Source organism: Bufo gargarizans, chromosome 10, assembly GCF_014858855.1.
Source record: "Bufo gargarizans isolate SCDJY-AF-19 chromosome 10, ASM1485885v1, whole genome shotgun sequence".
NCBI classification, from domain to species: domain Eukaryota; kingdom Metazoa; phylum Chordata; class Amphibia; order Anura; family Bufonidae; genus Bufo; species Bufo gargarizans.
In genome coordinates this window covers 40,902,955-40,928,681 of record NC_058089.1, presented here as the reverse complement: position 1 = coordinate 40,928,681, position 25,727 = coordinate 40,902,955, and the positions used below count along the sequence as shown (strand labels likewise).

General features: G+C 44.9%; 1 protein-coding gene across 1 annotated transcript in view; it reads left to right on the top strand.

The window, feature by feature from the left end:
* The window catches only part of LOC122920659 (solute carrier family 22 member 6-B-like), a 72,663-nt gene extending 47,584 nt beyond the window's left edge, over positions 1-25,079 (top strand). Inside the window, exons 6-10 of the mRNA XM_044270332.1 lie at positions 8,804-8,922; positions 9,215-9,429; positions 11,457-11,565; positions 11,647-11,847; positions 24,776-25,079. Of these exons, the coding sequence (XP_044126267.1) occupies positions 8,804-8,922; positions 9,215-9,429; positions 11,457-11,565; positions 11,647-11,847; positions 24,776-24,839 (708 nt within the window). The 3' untranslated portion in view covers positions 24,840-25,079. The remainder of the gene's footprint in view (positions 1-8,803; positions 8,923-9,214; positions 9,430-11,456; positions 11,566-11,646; positions 11,848-24,775) is intronic.
* The last annotated feature ends 648 nt before the right edge of the window (positions 25,080-25,727 follow it).

Genomic DNA, 25,727 nt, shown 5'->3' with positions numbered 1-25,727 from the left:
GAGAGAGGCCAAACAAGTTATAAGAGCTTCTAAAGCACAGGCAGGAGAGAAATTAGCTCAGTCAGGGGAAAAAAGGTGATAAGGCATTCTTTAGATACATAAATGAAAAAAGGAAACTAAAACAAGGAATTACAAAATTAAAAACAAAAGAAGGAAGGTATATGGAAGAAGATAAAGAACTAGCTGACTGCCTCAATGATTACTTCTGTTCAGTTTTTACAAAGGAAAATGAAGGAAAAGGACCTCAGTGAGGAAAGAAGACTAATTAATCTTTTGATGCATGTGTCTTTACAGAGGAAGAGGTTCTAAGTCAGCTGTCTAAAATTAATACAAATAAGTCACAGGGGCCTGATGGGATACACCCAAAGCTATTAAAAGAGCTCAGCGGTGAACTAGCAAAACCATTAACAGATTTATTTACCTGACTATAGGCCAGTAAGCCTGACATCAATAGTGGGGAAATTAATCGAAACCATACTTAAGGAGAGGATTGTGGAACATCTAAAATCTCATGGACTGAAAGATGAAAAACAGCATGGGTGTAACGGTCACATCCACACACACACAGGGGGAAGGATAGTGACCGCTGCGCTCCACCCTCACCCCTGGCCCTGCCTACTTGCCTCACGAGTCCTGATGACAGGGGACAACCTTACTTAGGATATGTGCAGGGAAGACAGACAAAACAAAATACGGAACTTGAACGGACCAGGTCAGAACCAAGAGAGCTACGCAGTACAAAGGGTTAAGCAAAGAATGGTCAGGAGAAACCAGGGTCAAATACCAGGAGAGTAGAGAAGTACCAGAGGAGTCTGCAAAGAGTAGTCAGGTGGGACCGAAGTCACAATACCAGGAGGGATGCGCAGTACAGGAGGAGCAGGCAAAGGATCGTCAGGGAACAGGATCAGGTGAGTATTCAGTAGTCCAAAAAATAGCCAGGAACCTAGAATTAACAGGCAACCTGTGGCCAGCAGGCTGCCTGTATTTATAGTGGGGTCTGAGGGTCATGTGACGTGGCCAGCGTCACATGACCGACAGACAGACAAGTCAAGCAGCGAGTGATCAGCTCGGCGCTCAAGGCAGACCCTGGCAGCAGGGAGCCTCCCAGCTAGGAAAGCCACCCTGGGAATGAGGCCAAACACAGATCCTCGCTCCCGAAGCTAAGCAGCAGGTCTGCGGCTGATGGGAGACCAAGTGCGCCTTTGGCGCCCCGTGACAGTGCCCCCCCTTTTACGAGGGGCCACCTGGACCCAAAACTTCAGGCGATGGCCTTTTAGGGTGCTCTAAATGAAATTTTCGAACAAGTCTAGGAGCATGAACCTGGCGGGTACCCAAGATCTCTCTTCGGGTCCATACCCCTTCCAGTGAATCAGGTACTGTAAGGAATTACGCACTCTCCTGACATCCACTATCTTAGACACCATATACTCGACAGCATCACTAACAAGAACCGGCAGAGGCGAGGCTTTCAATGGTACAACAGGTTCAAAATACTTTTTAAGTAGAGATTTATGAAATACATTATGAATGTGGAACGACTCGGGCAGGAGAAGCCAGGGTCCAACTTAAACGATACCGGATTAATCACCTCAGTAATCTTATACGGTCCAATAAACCGAGGAGCAAATTTTCTAGAAGCTACCTTGAGAGATAGATTCTTGGAGGACAACCATACTTTATCCCCAACCTGAAAGTTCACCCCCCTTGAACGTCCTCTATCGGCCTTGAGTTTTTGAGAACTTTGAGCCTTTTCTAGGTTCGATTGAACCCAGGCCCAAACTATGCACAGTTCGGAGGAGAGTTTATCCGCTTCAGGGTTAGAGGAGAAGACGGACGACCCAGAATGAAAACGGGGATGAAAACCATGGTTACAAATGAAAGGGGAGACCCCAGCAGAAGAATTGACACGGTTATTCAAAGTAAATTCAGCCAACGGAAGGAATTTGACCCACAATTGCTGGTCATCAGCAACATACAACCTCAAGAATTGTTCCACAGACTGATTTAGGCATTCAGTCTGCCCATTACTCTCAGGATGGTAGGCGGAAGAAAAAGACAATGAAATTTTACATCTTTGACAGAAGGCCTTCCAGAATTTGGACACAAACTGCACACCCCTGTCAGAAACAACATTTTCCGGGACGCCATGTAAGCAAACAATCTCTCTCACAAAAATAGACGCCAGGGTTTTTGCATTCGGAAGTTTAGACAGGGGAATGAAATGAACCATCTTGCTAAACCTATCGACCACTACCCAAACCGCAGTCTTACCCTCCGCCAGCGGTAGGTCAGTTACAAAGTCCATCGAGATTTGGGACCAGGGTCTACTGGGAATGGCTAGGGGTCGTAAGTTACCAGCAGGGAAAGTCCTAGGTGTCTTAGACCTGGCACAAACCTCACAGGCTGACACGTAGGACTTGACATCCCTGCTCAGAGTGGGCCACCAGCAAGATCTAGAAACCAGATCCATAGTGCCCTCAAAACCCGGATGTCAACAAAATGCAGAATCGTGACACTCAACAGCTGGAGACAAAATTGTACGGGAACAAACAACTTATCTGTTGGGGTGGATGCCGCTGCCAGATGTTGTTCAGCCTTAATGCGAGCCGAGATATCCTAGGTTAGAGCCGCTAAGAAGATGTTTGCTAGTAGGATGGATTCAGGCGGTGCCTCAGTATGTTGAAAAGCATGGAAGCTCCGAGATAATGCGTAAAACATTACTTCCCGGCCTGGACGCAATGGAGAAATCAAAATGGGTAAAAAACAGAGCCCATCGGGCTTACCGGGGATTCAACCTCTTAACAGACTCGAGAAACATTAGGTTTTTATGGTCAGTGACAACAGTTACCCGATACCTTGTCCCCTCCAAAAAATGCCTCCACTCCTCAAAAGTGTGGTGAAAATGTGCCTACTGCCAAATCCCAAGAAACACACTCATCCACGATACCTAGCTTCATGTCCCAGAGCAGGACACCACTCTCGACGTCACAGCAGTGTGACCAGGTGGTCGGTTGGATTGCAGCAGATAATGCTTCCAGTCTGTTAAGCACCCCCCTTTCCACAAAGTCCAGTCTCAGTAGCCAAGAGTCTCATCAACAGAATCCTCACCCTGATTCTCCTTCCTCCCACCATGGAGAGTCTTGGCAAACAAGTGATCCCACACTCTGATATTCCGAGGAGCTGTTTTCAGCGCCATTCCTTGATTTGGCTCTCTCGCCAAGGCAGATTTAAGAGGGACATAAGGAGATCTTGTGCCCTGATTCCCAAACTCTTGAGCATCCACAGTCAGAAAAAGATGACGGTGGGGAACAGCAATAAGTGTTTCACGAGGTGGATGATGATGATGATGAGACACCGTTGCCAATAAGTCTCCAGCAATTAATGTCTCAAGAGGTTCATGATGAGGATGAGACACAGTTTTTGATAAGTAAGGTTCTTGTTAGGTCAACAAGTCAGGGAGATGACGAAAGTGAGGAAGTCGAAGAGGAGGTGGTGGACGATGAAATCACTGACCCAACCTGGGAAGGTGGAGAGCCAAGTGAGGACAGCGGTGCAGAGGGGGAGGGATCCGCAGCACCGCAACAGGCTGGAAGAGGCAGTGGGGTGGCAAAAGGAAGAAAGCGGGCCATACCAAACAGGCCCGCAACTGTTCCCCGGAGCTCCCCCTTGTGGCAATCTCCATTGCCAAGGGATAGGTGTTCCGCAGTTTGGCGCTTTTTTGAGGAAAGTGCGGAAGATAAAAGAATTGTCATTTGCAACCTGTGCCATACCAAAATGAGCAGGGGTGTGAACACTAGAAACCTCACCACCACCAGCATGATCTGCCACATGGCATCAAAGCACCCTAATAGGTGGCCCGAACGCCTGGGTCCACAATCAGTGTCTGCGGGTCACACCACTGCCTCCTCTTCCCCTGTGTTACGTGCTAGCCAATGCCCTGTCCAAGACGCAGGCCCGGATGCCTCCTGCCTTTGAGGAATCAACACAGATGGTGAGCAGCAATGCCGCTATTATCAGCGTAACCATCTCACTTCTGTGTCTACTGAAAAGCTCGCTGCTCACAATGAAGACAGACGCTTTGCATGTGGAAGGGGTGGAAATGGGGGAAGACAGTACATAGGGTGATAGCCAGACCACCCTCAGTTCGTCTTTTCAGTACGAATTGAATGATGATGATGAGGAGGAGCTGGAGAGGGTTGCCTCCGCTACAGAGGGTAGTACTCATAGCAGGTTTATTCCATCTGTTCAGTGTGGATGGACCAAAGAGGAGGAAGAGGAACCGCATTCATCAAGGACCTTCTAACGTCACAGGGTTATGTGACTGTGCCCCTCACCCTGTACTGTGCCCCTTTATACCCTGCATTGTGCCCTCTTACCACATCCTGTACAGTGCCCCTAGTCATTCCCTGTACTGTGCCCTCTTATACCCTTTTATCCCGTCACTGTATGGTGGTGTTATCAATGTATGGCGGTGGTATCCAATAACTGTATGGCCATAAATGTATCCCCTTCCCTGCCCACGCCACTTTTTTTAGACCTGGCATGAGCGGGAAAAGATACAGATTGCGGTGCTAAGGACCTTTGTGCCACATCTATGTCAGAAATACGCCTAATATAAACGTATTTCTATATAATAAATTACCCCCTAATTGTATTATTATTCGGGGGTAGGGCTAATATCATTATAGTATATAGATTCTAGTGTATTATACTGTGTCCTGTATTTCCCAATAGATAAATGATCCTTGGGAAACACAGTCCTCATCCCTGACCAATAGGACCTTTTAGCGCTCTGTCAGTACATGGCGGGCTCTCTCTCTGCTGCTCCGCTGTGTACTGGTGCTCATTCTGACACTAGAGCTAGTTTCACATCCTAATTTTGCCATCCATTTAATGTATACCAAAAATGTATGCGTTAACAGATGCCTTAGACTGATGCCGTACACTGGCATCCGTTCACCATATAGTTCCATTGTAAAAAAAACATATACGTTAACGTATGCATTTTTTACTGGACTCTGCCGGATACAAAAACGTGGAGTGCTGCCCATTTGTATACATCAAACCGATAGGAAAAACATGATGTGAACCCACTGGGGGGGGGGGGGTCGTACAAAAATTTGCTGTGAGGCCCAGTCAGTTCTAGCTACATCACTGCACATCTCCTTCTCTCCTCCAGGCCCAGCCCAGGGGTGACGTCATGACGCGTGTCTCACTGCTGCAGCGGGTCGGAGGAGAGAAGAAGCACAGGGAGCTGCGGTTAGTTAATGACAGGACCGCCGGCTCCCCTGCACTCCAGCAATAATAGGTATGTGAGGGGGCCACTGGGGGGGTCATTACACTGTGAGGGCCCCTTACACAATGTAATGACCCCCAGAGCCCCCCATTTAGTATAATGATCCCCATTGAACCTCCATTTAGTATAATGACCACCAGAGCCCCCATTCAATATAATGACCCCCTGTGCCCCCTCCATACAGTATAACCCCCATTATAACCTCCATTATTCTAAATGGAGGGCCACTGTGGAGTCATTATACTGTGAGGGCCCTTTACATAGTATAATGACCCCCAGTGTCCCCCATTTAGTATAATGACCCACAGTGTCCCCTATTTAATATAATGATCCCCAATGACCCTCCATTCAGTATAATGACCCCCAGTGCCCCCTCTATACAGTATTCCCCCAATGTGGGTGCTACTGGGGGTAATTATTCTGAATGAGGGGCGACTGGGGGTTATTATTCTGAATGGAGGGCCGCTGTGGGGTCATTATACTGTGTGTGGGGCCACTGGGGGTCATTATACTGTGTGAAGGGCCACTAGTGGTCATTATACTGTATAGGGGCCACTGGGGGTCATTATACCATGTGGGAGCCACAGGGGGACACGTAAATGTAAAAAAATGCCTCAAGGGCGCCAACTGGGATTTATCGCTCAAGGGCCCACATGAACCTGGAGCCAGCCCTGACCTGAACAATTGTACCACAACGTTAATGAGGCCCTCCTTTATGTGATATACAGGTTGTATCGGAGTGCCTCTTCCTTGTAATTTTTGGCAGCACTTGCACTTTATATACAAGTAAATATACAGGAAAGAATGTTTCCTAACAATTTTTCCTCTAATATCTATTTTATCTTCGGTTTTGTGCGTATTATTGTCAGTCTGTAAAATTGGCGTACTACTCGGACAACATCATTCCCAGCAGCAACCTGGGAGTCCAAGATGCATCCAGACATCCTCCCCATGCTGTTCCCAAACCATTTCAGTGGTGTTTCCATCCATTTCTGACCTTTTCATGTGAACCAGACACCCTCCCCTCTCCAGAGCAGGGGGGACCTGGTTTAATGCTCGGGTTCTCCCATTGACTTCCATTGTGCTCGGGTGCTCAGTAGAGCTCCCGAGGTGTTCTACGAGAGCACCCAAGCACTTTGGTGCTCGATCAACACTACTGATGAGTCTGCGCAAGAGAAACAACTCAGCAGATTAGTTGCTAATCTGCTTCAAGCAGAAAATATTCTACTGGCTGTTTCACTAACTAAAGCTGGGCAAGGTGGTTAGCGACAACGGCAGGAACTTTGTAGCTGTTCTACATTTGGGGAAAATAACACATGCTAACTGCATGACGCATGTGATAAATTTAATGGTGCAAACTTTTTGAAAAAGTATTGTGGCTTGCAGAAGATGCTTGTGGATAAGAACGCCTTTCTGGCATTAACAGAATGGTCTACAATTGCACCTCTTGATTTGCGATGATCCAACAAATTGGAATTCCACCTTGAGTATGCTGGAGCATCTGTATAAGCAGCATTAGGCTTCATTCACACGTCCGTGGAACAAGGTCCGTGAGATACCGGACTGGCATCCTGCTTAGTGCAGGAGCGCACGGCGTCATTGGTTGCTATGACACCATGCGCTTTGTGCCTCCGCAGTACAGTAATATACTCGTATAGATCATACGAGTGTATTACTGTACTCCGGCGATGGCACAAAGTGCATGGAGTCATAGCAACCAATGAAGCCGTGCGCTCCTGCACTAAGCAGGATACCAGTTTCACGGACGTGTGAATGAAGCCTAAAGCAGTGAATTATTACATAATGCACCAGACCATAGCACCATAGCAAGGAGCATGTGTTATTTTGATCTCAGACATTGGCAACTCATCAGTGACACATGTGACATACTCAGGCCCTTCGAAGAGACCACCAGATTTGTCAGTAGGAATAACTGTAAAATAAACAATGTCATCCACCTGACAATCTCTGCATCTTGTTGACCACCCTGCAGCTGTTGAAGACACATGTGGACAAAGTTCCATGGAGAAGGAAGTGGAGGAGGAGGAGGAGGAGAAGCGGGGGAGGAGGAGTTGGTGGTGGGAAAGAATGAAGCTGATGATGATGATGATGATGACACTGGTTATGATGACCAATTATTGCCGTGGGAGGCAAAGCCGGAATAAACTTGACCTTCAGGCATGCTAGTGACAGGCGTATTGTTAGAATCAATCAAACTGCTGATTACTGGATAGCTATGCTTTCTACAGCATGTATCTTTTTTCCTGACCCCATGGACTTCTGGGCAGGCAGATTGGAACAGTGGCCAGAACTAGCCTAGTTTGCTCTCACTGTACTGTCTTGCCCAGCCTCCAATGTCATCTCAGAGAGGGTTTTCAGAGTGGCAGGTAACATTGTGAGACCTAAACAGTAAAACGTTTCCTCCTCAAGTGTACGAAACATCATAATTATCAAAATGAATGAGGCATGGATCCATAAGGATTTTAACACACCTCTGGCTCAGACCAATAAATGGATCTGCCATTGCTGATGGTGGCTATTTATAACAAGCCCGATCATACCAGTGCTCCTGACTGCCTCACATAGTGTTCCATACCATCACCACCACAGCTGCTACTCCCCCTTCTGCCACTACCATTACCTTTACACAGCTAAACATCTACTGCTATGCCACTGCTACTACTCTTTTACACAGCAACATCACTAATGTCTTATCTATTAGGATCCATGATGTGCTTCTACTGCTTCCACTGTTATTGCTACCACTACACAGCGAACCCTTTCCACATCCACACTGTAATGTTGCTGCTCCCCAAAAAAGTATAATTTTTGAATGCTTATTCAAAACAAGCCACTGTATTTTTCTGATAACCTGGTGTATGATGAAACTTGTGTATACTCATAGCTGTATATGTTAGTATCACTCTGTCATTATTTGCTATTGCTGTCATTACATCAAAGAGCTTAAAATGAGTGGAAGCGGGATTAAAAAAATATTGAAAGAATAAAATAAATAGAATTGCAAAAGAGAAAAAAGGCCAGACACCAATATTTAAGCCACTTGGATCACTTTTGATGTGGGTAGAATGGATTCTGACCCAAATCAAATTTTTGATTCGTTAGAATCAAATCAGAAAAATCTAATTTTAAATGAATTTGCTCATCTCTAACTGTATAACAAAAATTAACTCTATTTTGACACAGCTTTAATCCAATTCTTGAGAGCTGTATGAGAGAAATACATTCATGCATTTTCTTTACTTTTCTTATATGCTGCTGTGTTATATAACCCAATTTTTAGTGGAACGGAACCACGTTCCCTTTCAGCGCTAAGCACTGAATATTTTTTCAATGCTCACTTTATCATTGTACTTGTAGTGGTTTATTGAAAATAATGTGAAACTATGAATTGTCCTTCTAGTTTTTGCTCAGACCGCTCATGCCTTCCATGCTTAAAGGACAGTTGTAAAGTAATATTTGATCAGTTACTCCATTTCTTCCTTTTAGACAATTAAATATGACATGCAAAGGGAAATAAATGCTTCTCGAGGAAGTAGTTATTCTGTGTTGGATCTGATAAGAACGCCTGTGGTGCGTCGGATATCTTTTTGTATATGTTGTACTTGGTAAGTATGAAGATCAATTGTATACTTTTAAATACATATTGTGTGATTCTTAATTTGGTTGTGCAAAGTTTCAAAACTTATCCCATATCTACTGTATATGAATGGAGTAGTGGTCAAATATGAGCTTCTTTCTTTTCAATGACCACCACTCCATTCACACAGGGAAACATATGACTCATGGGTGGATGCCCACCATTTAGACACATCCTTTATCCTTTTGAATGGAACTTGGCACAACTTCTTTATGATCCACCAGTCTTTCACATGTAATGGTCTTGTTCTCTGCTCTTAGGTTCTCCACCAGCTTTGCTTATTATGGTCTAGCAATGGACCTTCAGAAATTTGGACTGAGCATCTATATTGTTCAGATTATCTTTGGGACAGTTGATATCCCAGCCAAGTTTTTTTCCTATTTTGTGATGACACACATGGGACGTCGTGTTCTACAAGCTGCTAGTTTAATATTAGCGGGGATTGCAATTTTAGTGAATGTCTTTGTTCCTGAAGGTAATCAATTTTTTATTATTGCGATTTTTTGTTTTATTATAGAGAATCAGTCTTCAGCGACCTACCTATCAAACTGTTTGCATATATACATAGCTGTGGTTCACTTGTTTTTCTTTTATTGATCTGAGGCTCTGTTCCTGAGTTATGATATTTTGACTTAATATGCAAATTATCCCTTTGGTGCAATAAGGCCATCATCTTTCTCATTTTGCACTCAATCTTTGCTCCTTTCTGTGGCCAGCCTCTTTGTCACTACTGGCCATGTCAATCAAAGCAGCAAGGAAGGAGCTGACCATAGAAATGAACAGAGCTTGGGTGCAACAACAGCAGTTAGTAATGTAAATGCTTTCTTTTTGTCATTTATTGCTTTCTTTACATTTCTTTTTATCCACATTGTTTTTTTTTATTGTTCCTTAACATTTTATTTCCATAAGGTATGTACCTCTCACAAATTGACTTTAGGATGCTTTTAAAAATTTCCCATTTCATTTTGCGGCTGTATTTTTATTTTTGAGGACGTTGTCCTAGTTAATTAGGCCTATGGAATCTCTTAGTTGGCTAAATTTAGCTTTTTTAAAGTTTGGTATTTTTGTTCCACCCTGAAGAAACACTCTTTTGAATGACAATTGGAATTTTATTACTTTATGGTCACTATTTCCCAGGTGTCCCCCAACCTGCACATCTGTTGTTCAGTTAGGTCTATAGGTTAATACTAAGCCCAGTGTGGCCTTCGCTCTAGTCGGGTCCTGAACCAGTTGGGAAAGGTAATTGTCTTTGGTTATTGCCAAGAACCTGTTTCCTTTATGAAAAGTACAGCTTTCAGTTTCCCAGTCTATATCTGGGTAGTTGAAGTCCCCCATAATAACGACCTCATTATAATTTGCCACCTCGTCTATTTCGTTTAGAAGTAGATTTTCTGTGGACTCTGGTATATTTGGTGGCTTATAGGCTTATGATAAACTCCTATTAGTATTTTATTATTATTTATTATTATTATTTAGATTAATAAAATAAAAAGAATGAAAATGTCAGTACTCAACAGTAAAATTAAGTTTATTTTAGCATAGCATGAGCAGCAGTCATAATGGCACTAAGGAGAACAACCAACAACTCACCATCCAACATTCGTTTTATGTCTTCTGACTACACAGTCAACAGACTTTGAGAAAGCGTCTAGGGACAGGAAAGAACCATTGGCCAATTTAGGGATACAAATATATATATTTGCTAATATGTAACAATCTGATCCATGTGATTACAAGGGAACAAATCAACTGGATGGCATAATTTCCCTCTTCCCACTACTTTGGATAGGTTGAGATACTGGGCTGGTCCCTAAGTTGGTTTATTGATTGATTCCCTGGAGAGTAACCCACAAACAATATAAGTAAATTCAGTACAGTTTCTACGAGCAAAGACAACAGGGAAAGTAACTAGAAATGTCCAGGAAATGCACGAAAGAGACAGGGGTTCCAGTTGTCAGTAGCAGTGGTCAAGAAAGATCAGGTCTGTGGTGCCGTAGAGGAGACATTAATGTACTGCAGGTGAACCAAGGATTACATGACGGTAGTCAAGCAAAATCAGGTTTTGGTACAGTGAAAATCCCAAAGAATAGTCAAGATACACAGGTTATAGATCAGGTTTCTAGTTTAGGTACTGTAGCACAAGCCAAACTAGGCTACGAAACACTCATAACTGGCACCACTTTATCATCATCTTAAATACACCACACCTAAATATGATGTCCCATGTGTACCTGCCTCCCTAAATCCCTGCCAGACCCACAACGGCAGCAGGAGCATGGACAGGGGGGTATGTTACAAGATAACATTTTGTATATTTCATAAAACCTGTGCTTAAACTATTGTCGTTGAGCATGATTGCTTTGAATCAAAACTAAATATCCTCTGCAAGTGGTTCTCATTGCTTTCATATTTTTGTCTGCACAAAGGATTTATTTGGATAACTACTTGTACCTTATGTGGCATTCTGTTCCGAGTATCTTCAAAGGTATTGTCTTTTTTCAGAGTTTCAGACAGTGAGAACCTCAATGGCTGTTTTTGGGAAAGGATGTCTAGCAGCAGCTTTTAACTGTGTGTATCTATACACTGGTGAATTATACCCAACTGTCATCAGGTGAGCATCCATGTGAGGTGGAGATAGTGTGAAATCTATAGATCCCATCTGAATGTTCATTACCTATAATATTTTTTGCAGGCAGTCTGGTATGGGGCTAGGCACCATGATGGCTCGGCTTGGAGGAATAGTTGCTCCACTGGTTCAGATGACGGCTGATTTTTATATTCATCTACCACTCATCATTTATAGCCTTTGTCCTATTCTTTCTGGAATTACTTCATGCTTTCTTCCTGAGACACTAGGTGTGCCTCTGCCAGAGACCATACAAGAAGTAGAAAGGTTTGTACACTATTACTGTTTTATCTTACAAAGCATTTTCTTTTATTTTCATACCGATCTTTATTATATAGCTTTATATATTTAGTTGCTTTAAATGAAGATGGGTCCTTATTGTATAACATACCATATATAACATTTATCTTTTTAAAATTCTTTAAAATTCCTTAATTCCAAGTTATGCCAGTGTGTAGAAAAATGGCATGTATTTCACAACCACATGCTATGCATTGATCTATTGCTTCTCAGCATAATTCATAAACATGTACACAAAGCACATAGTATATGTTTTATACAAAATCCATAGGCCTGCTCACCTCTTCAAGGTGGACTCTTTTGAATGGATCCATACTCTAATTTGGTGTAGCATCACATGGTGACTACCATGACCTCAACACAGCACCTGCAGGGAGCTATACCCAGCAGCCTAACAACACCCCTGCTTATCAGGTTAAGGACCCTTGGACACGACTGTATGCCCTCCAAGACATACGGTCTGTTAGTGAACCATATGTCCCGGCCTGACGTGCACAGTATCACAGCAACTTATGATGATAAAAAAGAGATAATTTTGAACCTTTTTCTTACGGCGCTGAAAGCAGGAGCCAAATTGCCATGTGGTATTATTTAAAAAGGAAAATAGCTGTTTTATTCTTTTTGTCAACGCGTTTCAAGGGCTCACAGCCCTCTTCATCAGGACAATAAAAGCATATATTGAGTCACATTAAACCATTGTCTTTTAAAAGTATTTTGGCGCGCAGGCCAGTGGTTTGCTGGGCGGGGGGTGTGTATGACGTTAGACGTGACGTCAGGTAGGAAACGCCCACAGTTATCTGTCACTGTGGATTTGGTGATTCCTATTGTGTGGTGACCGATTGTTATCTATATGGTATATGCGGTTTTTGATTGCTGTTTGTAGGAGCTGGCCGTCTATTGCTGTTAAAGTGATGTGCGGCATTTTGGAATTAGCGATCTAATGTTGTTTGTATGTTGAGCTGCTGGCAGCACTGTAAAGCATGGGGGTCCGTCCTGGGTAGCGCTCTGAGAACCTATGGATGGCAAGCTGTGGTGGCGCTATGTTTTTTGCAAACGGCGGCATAGTAAGATGGAGGGGGGGGGGGAAGAGGGTTTCTTCTGGGTTGCGCTCTGAATTGCTGCAGGTAGCGGACTGTGTTATACTGTAACTGTCGGACTGTGGTTAGATGCTAGGTTCCAGGGGGATTGGAGTTCTTAGGTGAGAGGATCTGGCACTGAAGGACAGCGGGGGAGGCGTGTCATACATCGCAGCATTTTTTTTTTTTTCTTCTTTTACTGATTATTTCTGGTTAGTGTTTGTGGCCATGGATTTCTCAGATGCATGTGGTAGAATGTGGTCTGTAGTTGGGTAGGAGATAGGTAATGGTCGCCTCGATGCTCCGGTCTGGTACTTACAGAGACGGGGGGACGCAAATATTGGTCAGTTATGATGTTTTTTCTCTCTCTCCTTATTTTCCCCCCCTTTGTTATTTTTTATGAATTATATTTTTATTTTTTATTTATTATTTTATTATTATTTACTGGCGTAGCCATGTGGTCGGTTGTTGGTATCACTAGATTAGCATTTATTATGTAGCAACAGGTGTAGAGGGAAAGGAAAGTTATCTTTTATCGATATGTTTCGATGTGGCAACATTTTGCTCTTCTCTGTTCATATCTTCTTGCTAGCCTGATCGGGTATACTAGTAATTTTATTTGGTAGTGAAATAAAGGCATAAAGGGTAGGGAAGGGGAAGGGGAACGGCGAGGGGGGGGGGGAACAATATATATTATATTTGAATTGAATTTGAATGGACGATCACTGGAAGTAAAATAGAGATTACTTGATATAAGTAGATAGATGGATGATAGGATAAATATAATGGTAGATATAACAATAATTATAATTATAAAACCAAATGTAAATGAAAAAATGTAGAGAATATAAAAAAATATATAATGTAAAAGGAAAATAAAAATAAAAAATAATAAATAAAAATGTGAAGTATAAAACACATATATATATATATATATATATACACATACAAACACATATACACATACACATATATACACATACACACACACACACACACACACACACACATAGATAGACATAAAAATTGTAATAAAGAATATATAAAAAATATATGTATGTGTATATATACACACATACAAGAATTGGATGGATAACAGTAGGATTGTTATGGTGTATATACGCACCTAAACGATGGGCCCGCTGGGGGTATGGATATGTATGTGTGATTTTTATATTTTTATTTAGTCTTTTTTAGAGAACGGAATTTGTTAATTCATATTTTAGTCTATAGTATGGTTTCAGAAATTTCATTCAGTCCATATGGTGCAAGGGTATCCAGCTGATATATCCAGTATACTTCTCTCTTTTGTAAGGTGTTGAATCTGTTGAAGGGATTTTCTGGTATGAATTCAATTGGGGTGATTGTTAGAGGATGTTTTTCTTTTTCCATTGTTGATGCGCAGTGTCTGGAGAGGCTGTGTTTGAGGTATTGTCTGCGTATGTTGTATCTATGTTGGTTTAGACGGTTGTGTAGGGCCTGGGTTGTGCGTCCCACGTACTGGAGGCCACATTTACATTCAATGAGGTATACCACATAGCAGGTTTGGCATGTCATATGGTGTTTTATCATGAAGTTGGATCCATTTTTGTTTGAAGAAAAATGTGTACGGTTGTGTGTGATAGCCTTACAGCATAGGCAGGTTTTTGTTCCACATTTGAAGCTGCCTTTTTGGTCTGGCCTGTCCCTTTCTGAGGTTCTCTCATGTTGTTTTGGTTTACTGGGAGCTAGCATGTTTTTCATGGTGGGGGCTCTTCTGTAGATGATTCTTGGTTGTGATGCCAAATATTTTTCGAGGTAGGGGTCTTGTTGTAAAATATGCCAGTGTTTGGCTAGTATTGAACGGATGGTTTTGTTAGATGTGTTATATTGTGTGATTAGGCTTAGATGCATGTCGGATTTTTGTTCGTTTTTGATTCCCTTCTCTAAACAGGTTTTTTGTGAGATTTGTGTGGTTTTTTCGTATGCGTCTTTTATTAGTTTCTTGGGGTACCCCTTTTCCCTGAATCTCTTTTCTATTATTTTAGCTTGTAGAATGAAATCTTCCCTTTGTGTGCAGTTACGTCTGATTCGTTTGTATTGGCTGTAGGGGATATTTTTGAGCCATTTTTTGTGATGGAAGCTTGTGAAATGTATATAACTGTTTGTGTCTACTGTTTTGAAATATGTTTTAGTTATGAGATGGTTGTTTACGCTGGTGATTGTGATATCGAGAAAATCGATCTGTGTCTTGTCGAAAATTGGGGTGAAGGAGATTCCCCAATCTGTGGAGTTTAGCTCAGTGCAGAAATCTTGTGCTTGTTTTTTGTTTCCATCCCAGATGATGAACAGGTCATCTATATAACGTCTGTAGTAGACAATGTGTTTGTTTGGTTTGGAAAGGTTCAAGATGTGTTCCTTTTCGAATTCCCCCATGAACAGATTAGCAAAGGACGGTGCCACTTTCGTCCCCATCGCGGTCCCCCTGCACTGATGGTATGTGGTATGGTTATATATGAAGAAGTTGTTTTCCAGAATGAATTTTAGGCTGTCCAGGAGGAAGTTTATTTGTGGTGGTTTTAGTTTTTTATCCTTTGATAGTATTCTATTTATGCATTTTATCCCTAGGTCATGTTGTATGTTGGAATACAATGCAGTAACATCCATAGTGAATAGAGAGTATGTGTCTTTATATGGAATTGTGCTCAATTCTCGGATCAGTTGGCAAGAGTCGTGTAGATAACTGGGGAGACTGCGAACATATGGTTGTAGAAATAGATCTATATAATGGGACAGGTAGCAACTTATGATGCTATGTGCTCCTGTGCACACGATCAATGCCGCTTCAGGACATATGGCCCACTCACGGACCGTATGTCTAAGAGGGCATACGGTCATGTGCAAGGGCCCTAAGACCTCTTGGCACTGGATCCCACCAACCCACAGGCACATCACCCCAGCAGCAACAGCCACATTCAGCACCGCCTCATATGAACAATTCTTAAAAGCTAACCTGTCCATATGGTCTCAGAAACAAGCACTATTCTAAAGAGACCTTTAAAGGGAACCTGTCACCGGGATTTGGGGTATAGAGCTGAGGACATAGGCTGCTAGATTGCCGCTAGCACATCTGCAATACCCAGTCCCCATAGCTCTGTGTGCTTTTATTGTGTGATAAAAGCGATTTTATATATATGTAAATGAACCTTAGATGAGTTCTGTCTCCTCCGTGCTTCAGAGATGAATCCAGCGTTCTCTGACTCGGAGCCCAGCCACGCCCACTGTGAAGGAGCCCAGCACCGCCCCACATCCTCCGAATCTCCTCCTTGCTCCCCGACGTCACAAAGCTAGAGCGCCGTATGCTCGCGATGTGCGAGCTAGCACATGCGCAGTTCGTTCCCTGAGGCTGATGCCAGCACAGGGAAGGAACACTATGCCGACACTCCGCATGCGCTTGCTCACGCATCGCGAGATTACGGCGCTCTAGCTTTGTGACGTCAGGGAGCAAGGAGGATGCAGGCGGTGCTGGGCTCCTTCACAGTTCAGCAGTTCATGTACAAACATTCATAAATAACATACTGTGGGGTTTCGCTCTGGTAGATAGGGTAAGCGGACGCAGTACAGAGGCAAAATACAAGTTCTTAACTCAAAAAGTCTTTGTTTATTCACACTTGAGGCAACTGGACAAAACAGCACGTAACTTTGCAGTCTTGGTGTTAGTCCACACACAATGGAAAGTTCATATAACACAAGTCACCTGGCTGGCAGTTCTGCCTCCAGTAGTGTCACGATCAGTGATCAGTGTGGGGGGGGAAACTCCACACTAAACACAGGAGGGAAGGGGAACAGTAACTGGGTCTGGAAACTAGGGAAGAAACAGGTCTCCTCCTAGACAACCCTAATCCGGGCCTTAACTATCAATATGAATAGACCCTGAAGGTAGGAATATTCATATGCAGGATACCTAGGCCTTTATATCCCTATTAGGCCCTGGAAAAGGTTAGGACCAGAGACAACCAATTCCTCCCCAGATGGATGAATGGAAGTATCTGTCTCAGGCCCAGATACAAATGACAGGGAATATAACAAACACAAACAAACGTGACACTTAACTTCTGTAGAGACGGACGAGCAGAAACACCAGAGACAAACTCACACCAGCTCAGCCGAACCCAAATGAAGCTATCTACTGCATAGTCAGAAGGGTGGGGTCAGACTATAAAGGTTAGAAGTGATGACCACTGAGCAACAGCTGAGAAAAGGGAAGTGGTCATTAACCCTATCAACACTGAATCAAGAGAAATCAAGAAGGCTGTTAGATTCCTCCACGTTCAGATAATATCCTTGATCTCCTGATATCAGTCACCTGAGGGACTGTAAAAAGTAGTTCACAGCAGGCTTTAGGGGGCCTGTTTCCCCAGCATGCAGCTCTCAGCCCTCCAGCACAGCTCAATGCCTCAGATCCCAAAAACAGAGACATCTCTGCTGAGCCCAGCTGCCTATTTTAGGACAGCCAGGTGCTGCCAAAACCCGGACCAGCACTTAAACTCTGGTCTGGTATTTGACCTCACCTAGCTGGAAACCAGCCCAGTCGCACATGCTGGGAGGAAAAATACCTGCCTTGCCAGACACTACTCCTCACTGTGTTACAATAGCAATAGACAAATCAATAATTGCAACAAGAGGAATGAGGACCCTGCTTGCAAGAGCTTACAATCTATGAGGAGATATAAAGCTGTATGAGCCAGTCAGGAGCCGAAATATGAAGTGCCCCTGGGTGTAGTGGAGAGTTTGGTGGAGGATCAGGTTCAAGAAATGATAAATGGGCTATATGGAAAGGAGTTAGATCAGGGAATGTGATAGGCCACCCTAAAAAGAGGAGTTATTAGGGAGCTCTTAAAACTGTGTATGTTGTGTTTTAACCTGATTTCTTGGAGTAGGGCATTCCCGTTGCAGCTCGGGAGAAGTCTTGGAGCCGAGAGTGAGCGGTTCGAATTACGGTGGAAGTCAGCCGTAAGTCATTGGCTGAACGAAGAGCACGGGTAGGGTAATAAACAGAGATGAGGGAAGAGATGTAGGGGAGTGCAGCACTTTTGAGAGCTATGTGGATGAGGACAAGCAGTTTATATTAGATTCTAGTGTACGGGCAACCAGTGCAATGACTGACACAGAGTGGAGGCGTCGGAGTAGCGGTTGGACAGATAGGTGACCCTGGCTGCTGCATTAAAAAAAGATTGGATAGGGGAAAGTCTGGAGAAGGGGGCCAATTAATAGTGAGGTACCCGTACAGTAATCGAGGCGGGAATGGATCATGGCAACAATGAGAGTTTTTGTTGTTTCCATAATGAGAAAAGGGCAGATTCTACAGATGTTTTTGAGGTGCAAGCAACATGAGTGGGAGAGAGATTAGATGTAGGGGGTGAAGGAAAGATCAGTGTCAAGGAGAATGAGCAGAGAGTAGTTACCATTGCATCTTGGGTCATCTGTCACTTTGGTGAAGGCAGATTCTGTCGAAGGTAGGGTGCGGAAACCAGATTGTAATGGATCAAGGAGAGAGTGAACAGAGAGATAGTGGACGAGTCTAGAGTAGACCAGACGCTCCAGGAGTTTAGAGATGAACGGAAGATTGGAGACTGGTCTGTTTGAAAGAGGAGGGGAAGATACCAGAAGAGAGAGAGAGGTTGAAGATTTTTGTTAGGTAAGTGGTGATGACCAGAGAGGGAGACTGGAGTAGGTGTGAGGGAATGGGGTCAGAGGTGCATGTGGTGCATGTGGTAGGACTAGAGGAGCCTGGAGACTTCTTCTTCCGCGACTAGGTCAAACGTGCACAGTGAGCTAGAGGAGATGCGGGGGGGGGGGGGATCAGTAGCACTTAGTAACTGGGAGATGATTTCATGCAGTGTGTGTTTTGCTAAGCCCTTTCTGTTAAACAACTGATCACTTGGGGTTCAGGAATTTTTTCTCTCTTATTTTTCTGGGGGGTGGAAAGGGGGGATATATATAAATATATATATATCAATCGGGGAAAAACCTATATTTACTTAGATTTTTGGCCTTGCTGTCACATGGTAAGTTGAGATTAACGAAGAACCACAAAAAGGGATAGAATCTTTCCTAGAACATAAAATATTAATAAATAATTAATGGAACAGAATGTTAGTTGTGGTCGGGGCACTCACGAAAGAAGGACTCCTACCTGCTGGCTAGCTAAAGCGGTTAGAGTTATGCCGAAACCGCGACGTCGAAGGGATAGCTGAAGGAGGCCATCCCCTTGTTGTGAAGCTGAGATTGAGGGTGGGTAGGGTGGGAGAGTTTGACACGTCGTTCATTGAAGGAGGGGCAGAGGTGCCATGATATAGGCAACCGTGCCCCTCCCACAAATACAGGCCAATTAATCGGCCTTAACACTTGTGGTCGGGGCACTCACGAAAGAAGGACTCCTACCTGCTGGCTAGCTAAAGCGGTTAGAGTTATGCCGAAACCGCGACGTCGAAGGGATAGCTGAAGGAGGCCAAAAAGAACAACAATTCCTATCATATCGCAAAGCTACAAACATTTATTCATAACACCAAATTCTGACAAGCAAGATTCAGGAATGTAGCGGCTGAAACAGGACGAACGCCAACGACCTAGTCTTTTAATTACATGTGCTGGAACCCAATTCCTTGAAGCGGCGGATGCCACCCCTATGCAAAACGAATGCCCGGATATTGAGGACGGGTCCACTGCAAGATTAGTCAGTAAACACGAATATGAGTTATGAATTGAGGACCGGTAAGGTGAGTATTGTTGAATGGTAGCAAGGACTGTCGGGCGGCTTGTTTGGCAGAGAGGACAGAAGCTGTTGCAGCACGGGACACCAATGATGAGGTCGGGAAGAAAAACACCTGGGTCGGAGGGCCTACCTGAGAGGTCTTGGTGGTGAGTAGCGAGAGTATGAAAGCATCTCTAGAAGCCGAGAGCTGACTGAGAGTGACGTATCTGCTACTGTTAGCCAGGGAAGTAAACTCGGCCGGTCTCAAAACCCGTAAAGGCCGGGTACATGGCAGCTTTTATTACCAAACTAAGCAGGGCACCGAATGGTTTTGTCTAACAAGTCGGAAAGGTCGCGGAAAAGCTGGCCAGTGATGGGTAGCCGGCGAGTGCGTGACTCGCAGTCGCTTTTCTCGAGACCCCTCAGAGTACTTTACAGGCATGAATTGAAAATAATGAACCTGACTGAGGGAAACTCATGGCTCTAAAATGTTGCACCCCTGCGAGGTAGGACTTGACCATGGTGTGGGATAGTTTCAGATTGGTGTGACAGTAACCTATGAACGCCAGGATGTACGGAACGAACTCGGTGTCACCTTGCGGACAAGAGTCCTGAAATCTCTGGAAGGCTCTCCAACCTGTCTGGTAGGCTCTGGCTGTATTGGGTGAGAGGGACTTGAGTAACAGTGACCGAGCGGTGGCGAGATGAGCGTCTATGGAAGGATTAGAGCAGCGTATGGAGGGACTGGGCTCCCGATGGCGTCTGCTTCTGGACAGATCTGTGAAAAAGGGGTAAAATTAAACCGAGATAACGCGTCGGCTGCTACGTTGTGGTTACCGGCTACATGTGAAGCTACGTAACAAAATTGGTGTTGTAATGACAGAAGGACCAGGCGCCGAAGAAATAACATGACACATGGAGACTTAGAAGAACCACTATTGAGAATCTCGATGACGGCTGTATTATCGGACATGAAGGACACAGTCTGACCTGACCAACTTTGACCCTAGGTATAGGACACTGCCACTAAGGGGTAGAGTTCAAAAACTGCTGAGGTACGGAAAACCCAGGAATGGAGCTAACTTCGATTGGCCATCTGTCTGCTAACCAATGGTTGCCAAAAATAGCCGTGAAACCTGTATTGGCAGTGGCGTCGGACAAAATTACGGGAGAGTTGTCGGATATTGTGGGAACAAAGGGTGATGGTCAGCGGACTGTAAGTTCCTGCTCTCGTGTGTAGACTCTGGAAGGGCCACCACCCCGGTGTGGAAACCAAACCTAAACCCTGTGCTAAGGAACTCCACGAAGCCTGGGTCAGAATATCTGCGTAAGAACTGCTGCAACCGAACTATATTAACAACACACATGTAATTATTATCTGATTTTAATGAACAGACTACTTTAGGGTGGGCTCTGAAGCAGTTTAGTACATATGTGTAGCAAGCGACACTGACTGAAGTTACAGGATGCGTAGTTGAAATTATTACAAATCTGTGACCTGCCGAGTAGTTTGATGGGTCTACCCAGCTTGTCAACTAAACCAGAGGATCTGTGTGAATCGGACGGGCCGGAACAGGACCTGTAGAACTGGACCCCTCACTTAAAACAGCCTTATGACACCACACAGTAGAATGGTCAACTGAATGGCACAGGGAGCACGAAGGTGCCCTAAGCCCGGCGAAATGCCTACAAAAATCTCTGTATCAATGTTAGCCCAATTTGTGAGAAACTGGAACTGACTTAAAGTGGCAGCTGCCTTGGCCGAGAAAGAACAATGGTAGTCGTAGAAGGAACTACCACCATACATGTATCCCAACTCCGTTATCCTAAATAAATACAAATCAAGTTCTTCCCTTCTCTCATTCAACATCAGATGGATTTGTGTCAGAGAATTCTGAACTGTGACCATGGGGACCTCTTCCTGCTGCTGAGGGCCTAAGTTAACGACCAGTAACCGGTATAACTCGGCCTTCCTAGCAGAAGCGGGATACGAAATACCCCTTCTGGACAACTCCGTCATCAGCCTAGGGACGGTCCAACTGCGAAGAGACGACACACTGCCCCCTTCTGACATCCTGGCGGGGTTCTCGTCGACCGAAGTCTCCACTATGTCTGAAGCACGTGACATATCCTGTGGATACAGTATGCACAAATCAAACCCTGACTGTCAACCGACACCGGGATCATGTGACGTAAGCTGTGAGTAGGTCGAGACCCATGCAACTGTGAAGAATACGAGTGAAAAAGGGACGAGAGGACCTGAGCCAAGGAGAAGCGATAGCTGAACCTAGAACACCCCAGTGATTGATGAGTCTGACGGTGGCACAACTGACCCACCACCAGAAGGAGAGAAGAGGAATAGTAACACGACACAGCCACTGCCATACTGTACCCTGATGGTTGAACAACGTGCAGAATATATTTGAAGAAGGACGACACAGATCCTGGAATAAATCACATGTAAGATCCCTGCATACGACATACCGCCAGGCGTAGAGGCGTGCGCCCAACAATACGGAGATCCTCTAACTAGCACTGAACAAGTGTGACGCCCCTTCCCTAAAACACAACTCTATCAATCAAAAAGCATGTATTCTCTTTTTTCTTTTCTTTTTTTTCCTCTTTATTTATTCCCCTTTTTTTTTTTTTTTTAACAACCCTAACTAAATCTCCCCAAGGTGGTCATAGCTCTGGTGGCCACTAGATGGAGCAAACACAGAGCACAGAGCCACGGACTGCACTGCCGGCAGTCACCACAAGAGGGAGCCTGCACCATCCAACGCTGCTCATGGACTGTATCGGCTCCAGCGGCCACCAGGGGGAGCCCACACAGTTACCAGCCACCTGTAGCTCGTGCAGACAGCAGAGGAGACCACAAGCAGGAACGCACGGGTAAGTGTGCTGCAAGATGACATGGGGCCAGTGCGGGCATAAAGGGGGGGGGGAACAATGCTGCTGCCAAGGACCCTGCCTAACTAGTGGCACAGCGGCCTGTGCCAGACATTGAAGGGGGGGAGAAATTCGAATCGGGATCGGGCTGACCCCTGCACCCTACGATTCATGCCGCGTGGGAGCTGAAGCTGCCTGGCAGACGCTCCGGTGCAGTGTGGCTCCCCCTTTACCTAGGGAGCCGGCACTGCCGGCCGGACTTGTGAGATCGAGACTGCAAAGCGTGGCAGTCACTTACCTGATCCAGTAGCTTGCGCACAAAACGAACCTCTGAGAAACGAACTTCTGGGAGCTTGACCAGAGGCAATCCTCACGCACCGAACGAGGCCAGAGTTTGACACGTCGTTCATTGAAGGAGGGGCAGAGGTGCCATGATATACCGTATTTTTCGCCCCATAAGACGCACTTTTCCCCCCAAAAAAATCGGGGGGAAATGCCCCTGCGTCTTATGGGGCGAATGCTGACAATTTAACATCGCTGGATGCGATGTAGCGTGAGCTAGGGCCGGGGGAGGGACTGGGAGGAGGAGCTGGGGGCCGGGAATAGCGGCGGGGCGGTGCAATCAGTGTAGTATAGCACCGCCCCGCCGCTCCGGTATACTAATATTAAATGTCTTATTCGATTAAAATGTATTATATATGCCCCCTCACTCCTATATTGCTAATCGTACCTTAAATCCTATTCCTAGGTGCTGTAATGCAGGCTGGGCTGGCGGCAGCGTAACTCCTTGATGTCACGTGCCTGCGCCGCCTACTTTATGAATGAAGCAGGCGGCGCAGGCAAGTGACGTCAGCTAGTGACGCGCCGGCCGCCCGGCCTGCATTACAGCACCTAGGAAAAGGATTTAAGGTTCGATTAGCAATATAGGAGTGAGGGGGCATATTTAATACAATTTAATTGAATAAGACATTTAATATTAGTATACAGGCGGCGGCGGCGGTGGCGGTGGCGGCGGGGGGGGGGAGCTATTGGATGATCGGTGGATGCCACTGTTATGGGCTGGGGGGCTGTGGATGGCACTGTTATGGGCTGGGGGGCTGTGGATGGCACTGTTATGGGGTGGGGGGGCTGTGGATGGCACATATGTAACAGTGCCACCCACAGATCCCCCCTGTAACAGTGCCATCCACAGATCCCCCCTGTAACAGTGCTATCCACAGATCCCCCCCCCTGTAACAGTGCTATCCACAGATCCCCCCCCCCTGTAACAGTGCCATCCACAGATCCCCCCCCTGTAACAGTGTGTCAGTCATCCACAGATCCCCCCCATAACAGTGTCCGTCATCCACAGATCCCCCCATAACAGTGTCCGTCATCCACAGATCCCCCCATAACAGTGTCCGTCATCCACAGATCCCCCCATAACAGTGTCCGTCATCCACAGATCCCCCCATAACAGTGTCCGTCATCCACAGATCCCCCCATAACAGTGTCCGTCATCCACAGATCCCCCCATAACAGTGTCCGTCATCCACAGATCCCCCCCATAACAGTGTCCGTCATCCACAGATCCCCCCCATAACAGTGTCCGTCATCCACAGATCCCCCCCATAACAGTGTCCGTCATCCACAGATCCCCCCATAACAGTGTCCGTCATCCACAGATCCCCCCCATAACAGTGTCCGTCATCCACAGATCCCCCCCATAACAGTGTCCGTCATCCACAGATCCCCCCCATAACAGTGTCCGTCATCCACAGATCCCCCCCATAACAGTGTCTGTCATCCACAGATCCCCCCCATAACAGTGTCTGTCATCCACAGATCCCCCCATAACAGTGTCCTTCACAGATCCCCAGTAATAGTGCCACCCACAGACCACCATTAGTTCCAAACCCACCAAAAGCACACCTTTTGGTTAAAAATAATTTTTTTCTTATTTTCCTCCCCAAAAACCTAGGTGCCTCTTATGGGCCGGTGCGTCCTATAGGGCGAAAAATACGGTAGGCAACCGTGCCCCTCCCACAAATACAGGCCAATTAATCGGCCTTAACACTTATTATTAATATAACTGAAGATATTGCACCCTTTGTATTACACAATGTTCGTGTCATATTGCGTAACAGTATGTGACAGTTTTCTGTGCCTTGCTCTGGTGACTGCTGATATTTGATGCTGATATTTGATTTCTTTACAGCCCTACATATAGGAAGAAGGTTTCAAAGTACAAGGAAGAGATATCTTTAAAAGATGGAATTTAATCTCAAGAAAACAAAAGTCTTCATATTATTGGATTTTCCATCAATTCCCCAACTTCGAAAAAGAATATAGAAGAAACTGGGAACTTAACTCAGAGGCCTGATCTCATTACTTATGTGTAGAGATGAGCGAATTTCATATTTTGAATTTGTTCACGCTTCGTTTGTTGGTAAAAGCAGAATTAAGATATGGATTCCGTTACCATGGACATAACGCAATTCTATGACAGAATGCATAACGGAATGCCTTTAGAGGCATTCCGTTATTTACTCCATCATAATAGAAGTCTATGGCCTGCATAACGGATCTGTCCTGTTTCCGTTATGCAGGAGAGGACTCCCATGGTGATGGAATCCATAACGCAATTCTGCTTTTACCACCAAATTAAGCGTGAACGAATTTCATGACATGAAATTCGCTCATCTCTACTTATGTGCTACAGTTAAAGGGGTTGTGTCACTTCAGCAAATAGCATTTATTATGAAGAGAAAGTTAATACAAGGCACTTACTAATGTATTGTGATTGTCCATATTGGCTCCTTTGCTGGCTGGATTCATTTTTCCATCACATTCTACACTTTAAATTTCAATGGTTACGACCACCCTGCAGTTCATCAGCGGTGGGCGTGCTTGCACACTTCAGGAAAAAGCGCCAGCGTATGTGAGCTCCCTTGGTCTTGGCCACCAGAGACGCCAGTGCATTTTCCTATAATGTGCAAACACGGCCACTGCTGATGTTTAATGTGATGGGAAAATAAATCCAGCCAGCAAAGTTTCGGGATCATACCTATACATTAGTAAGTGCCTTGTGTTAACTTTCTCTACATAATAAATAATACATAATAAATGTCACTGAAGTGACACAAACCCTTCTTGCGAGTATGAAGCAG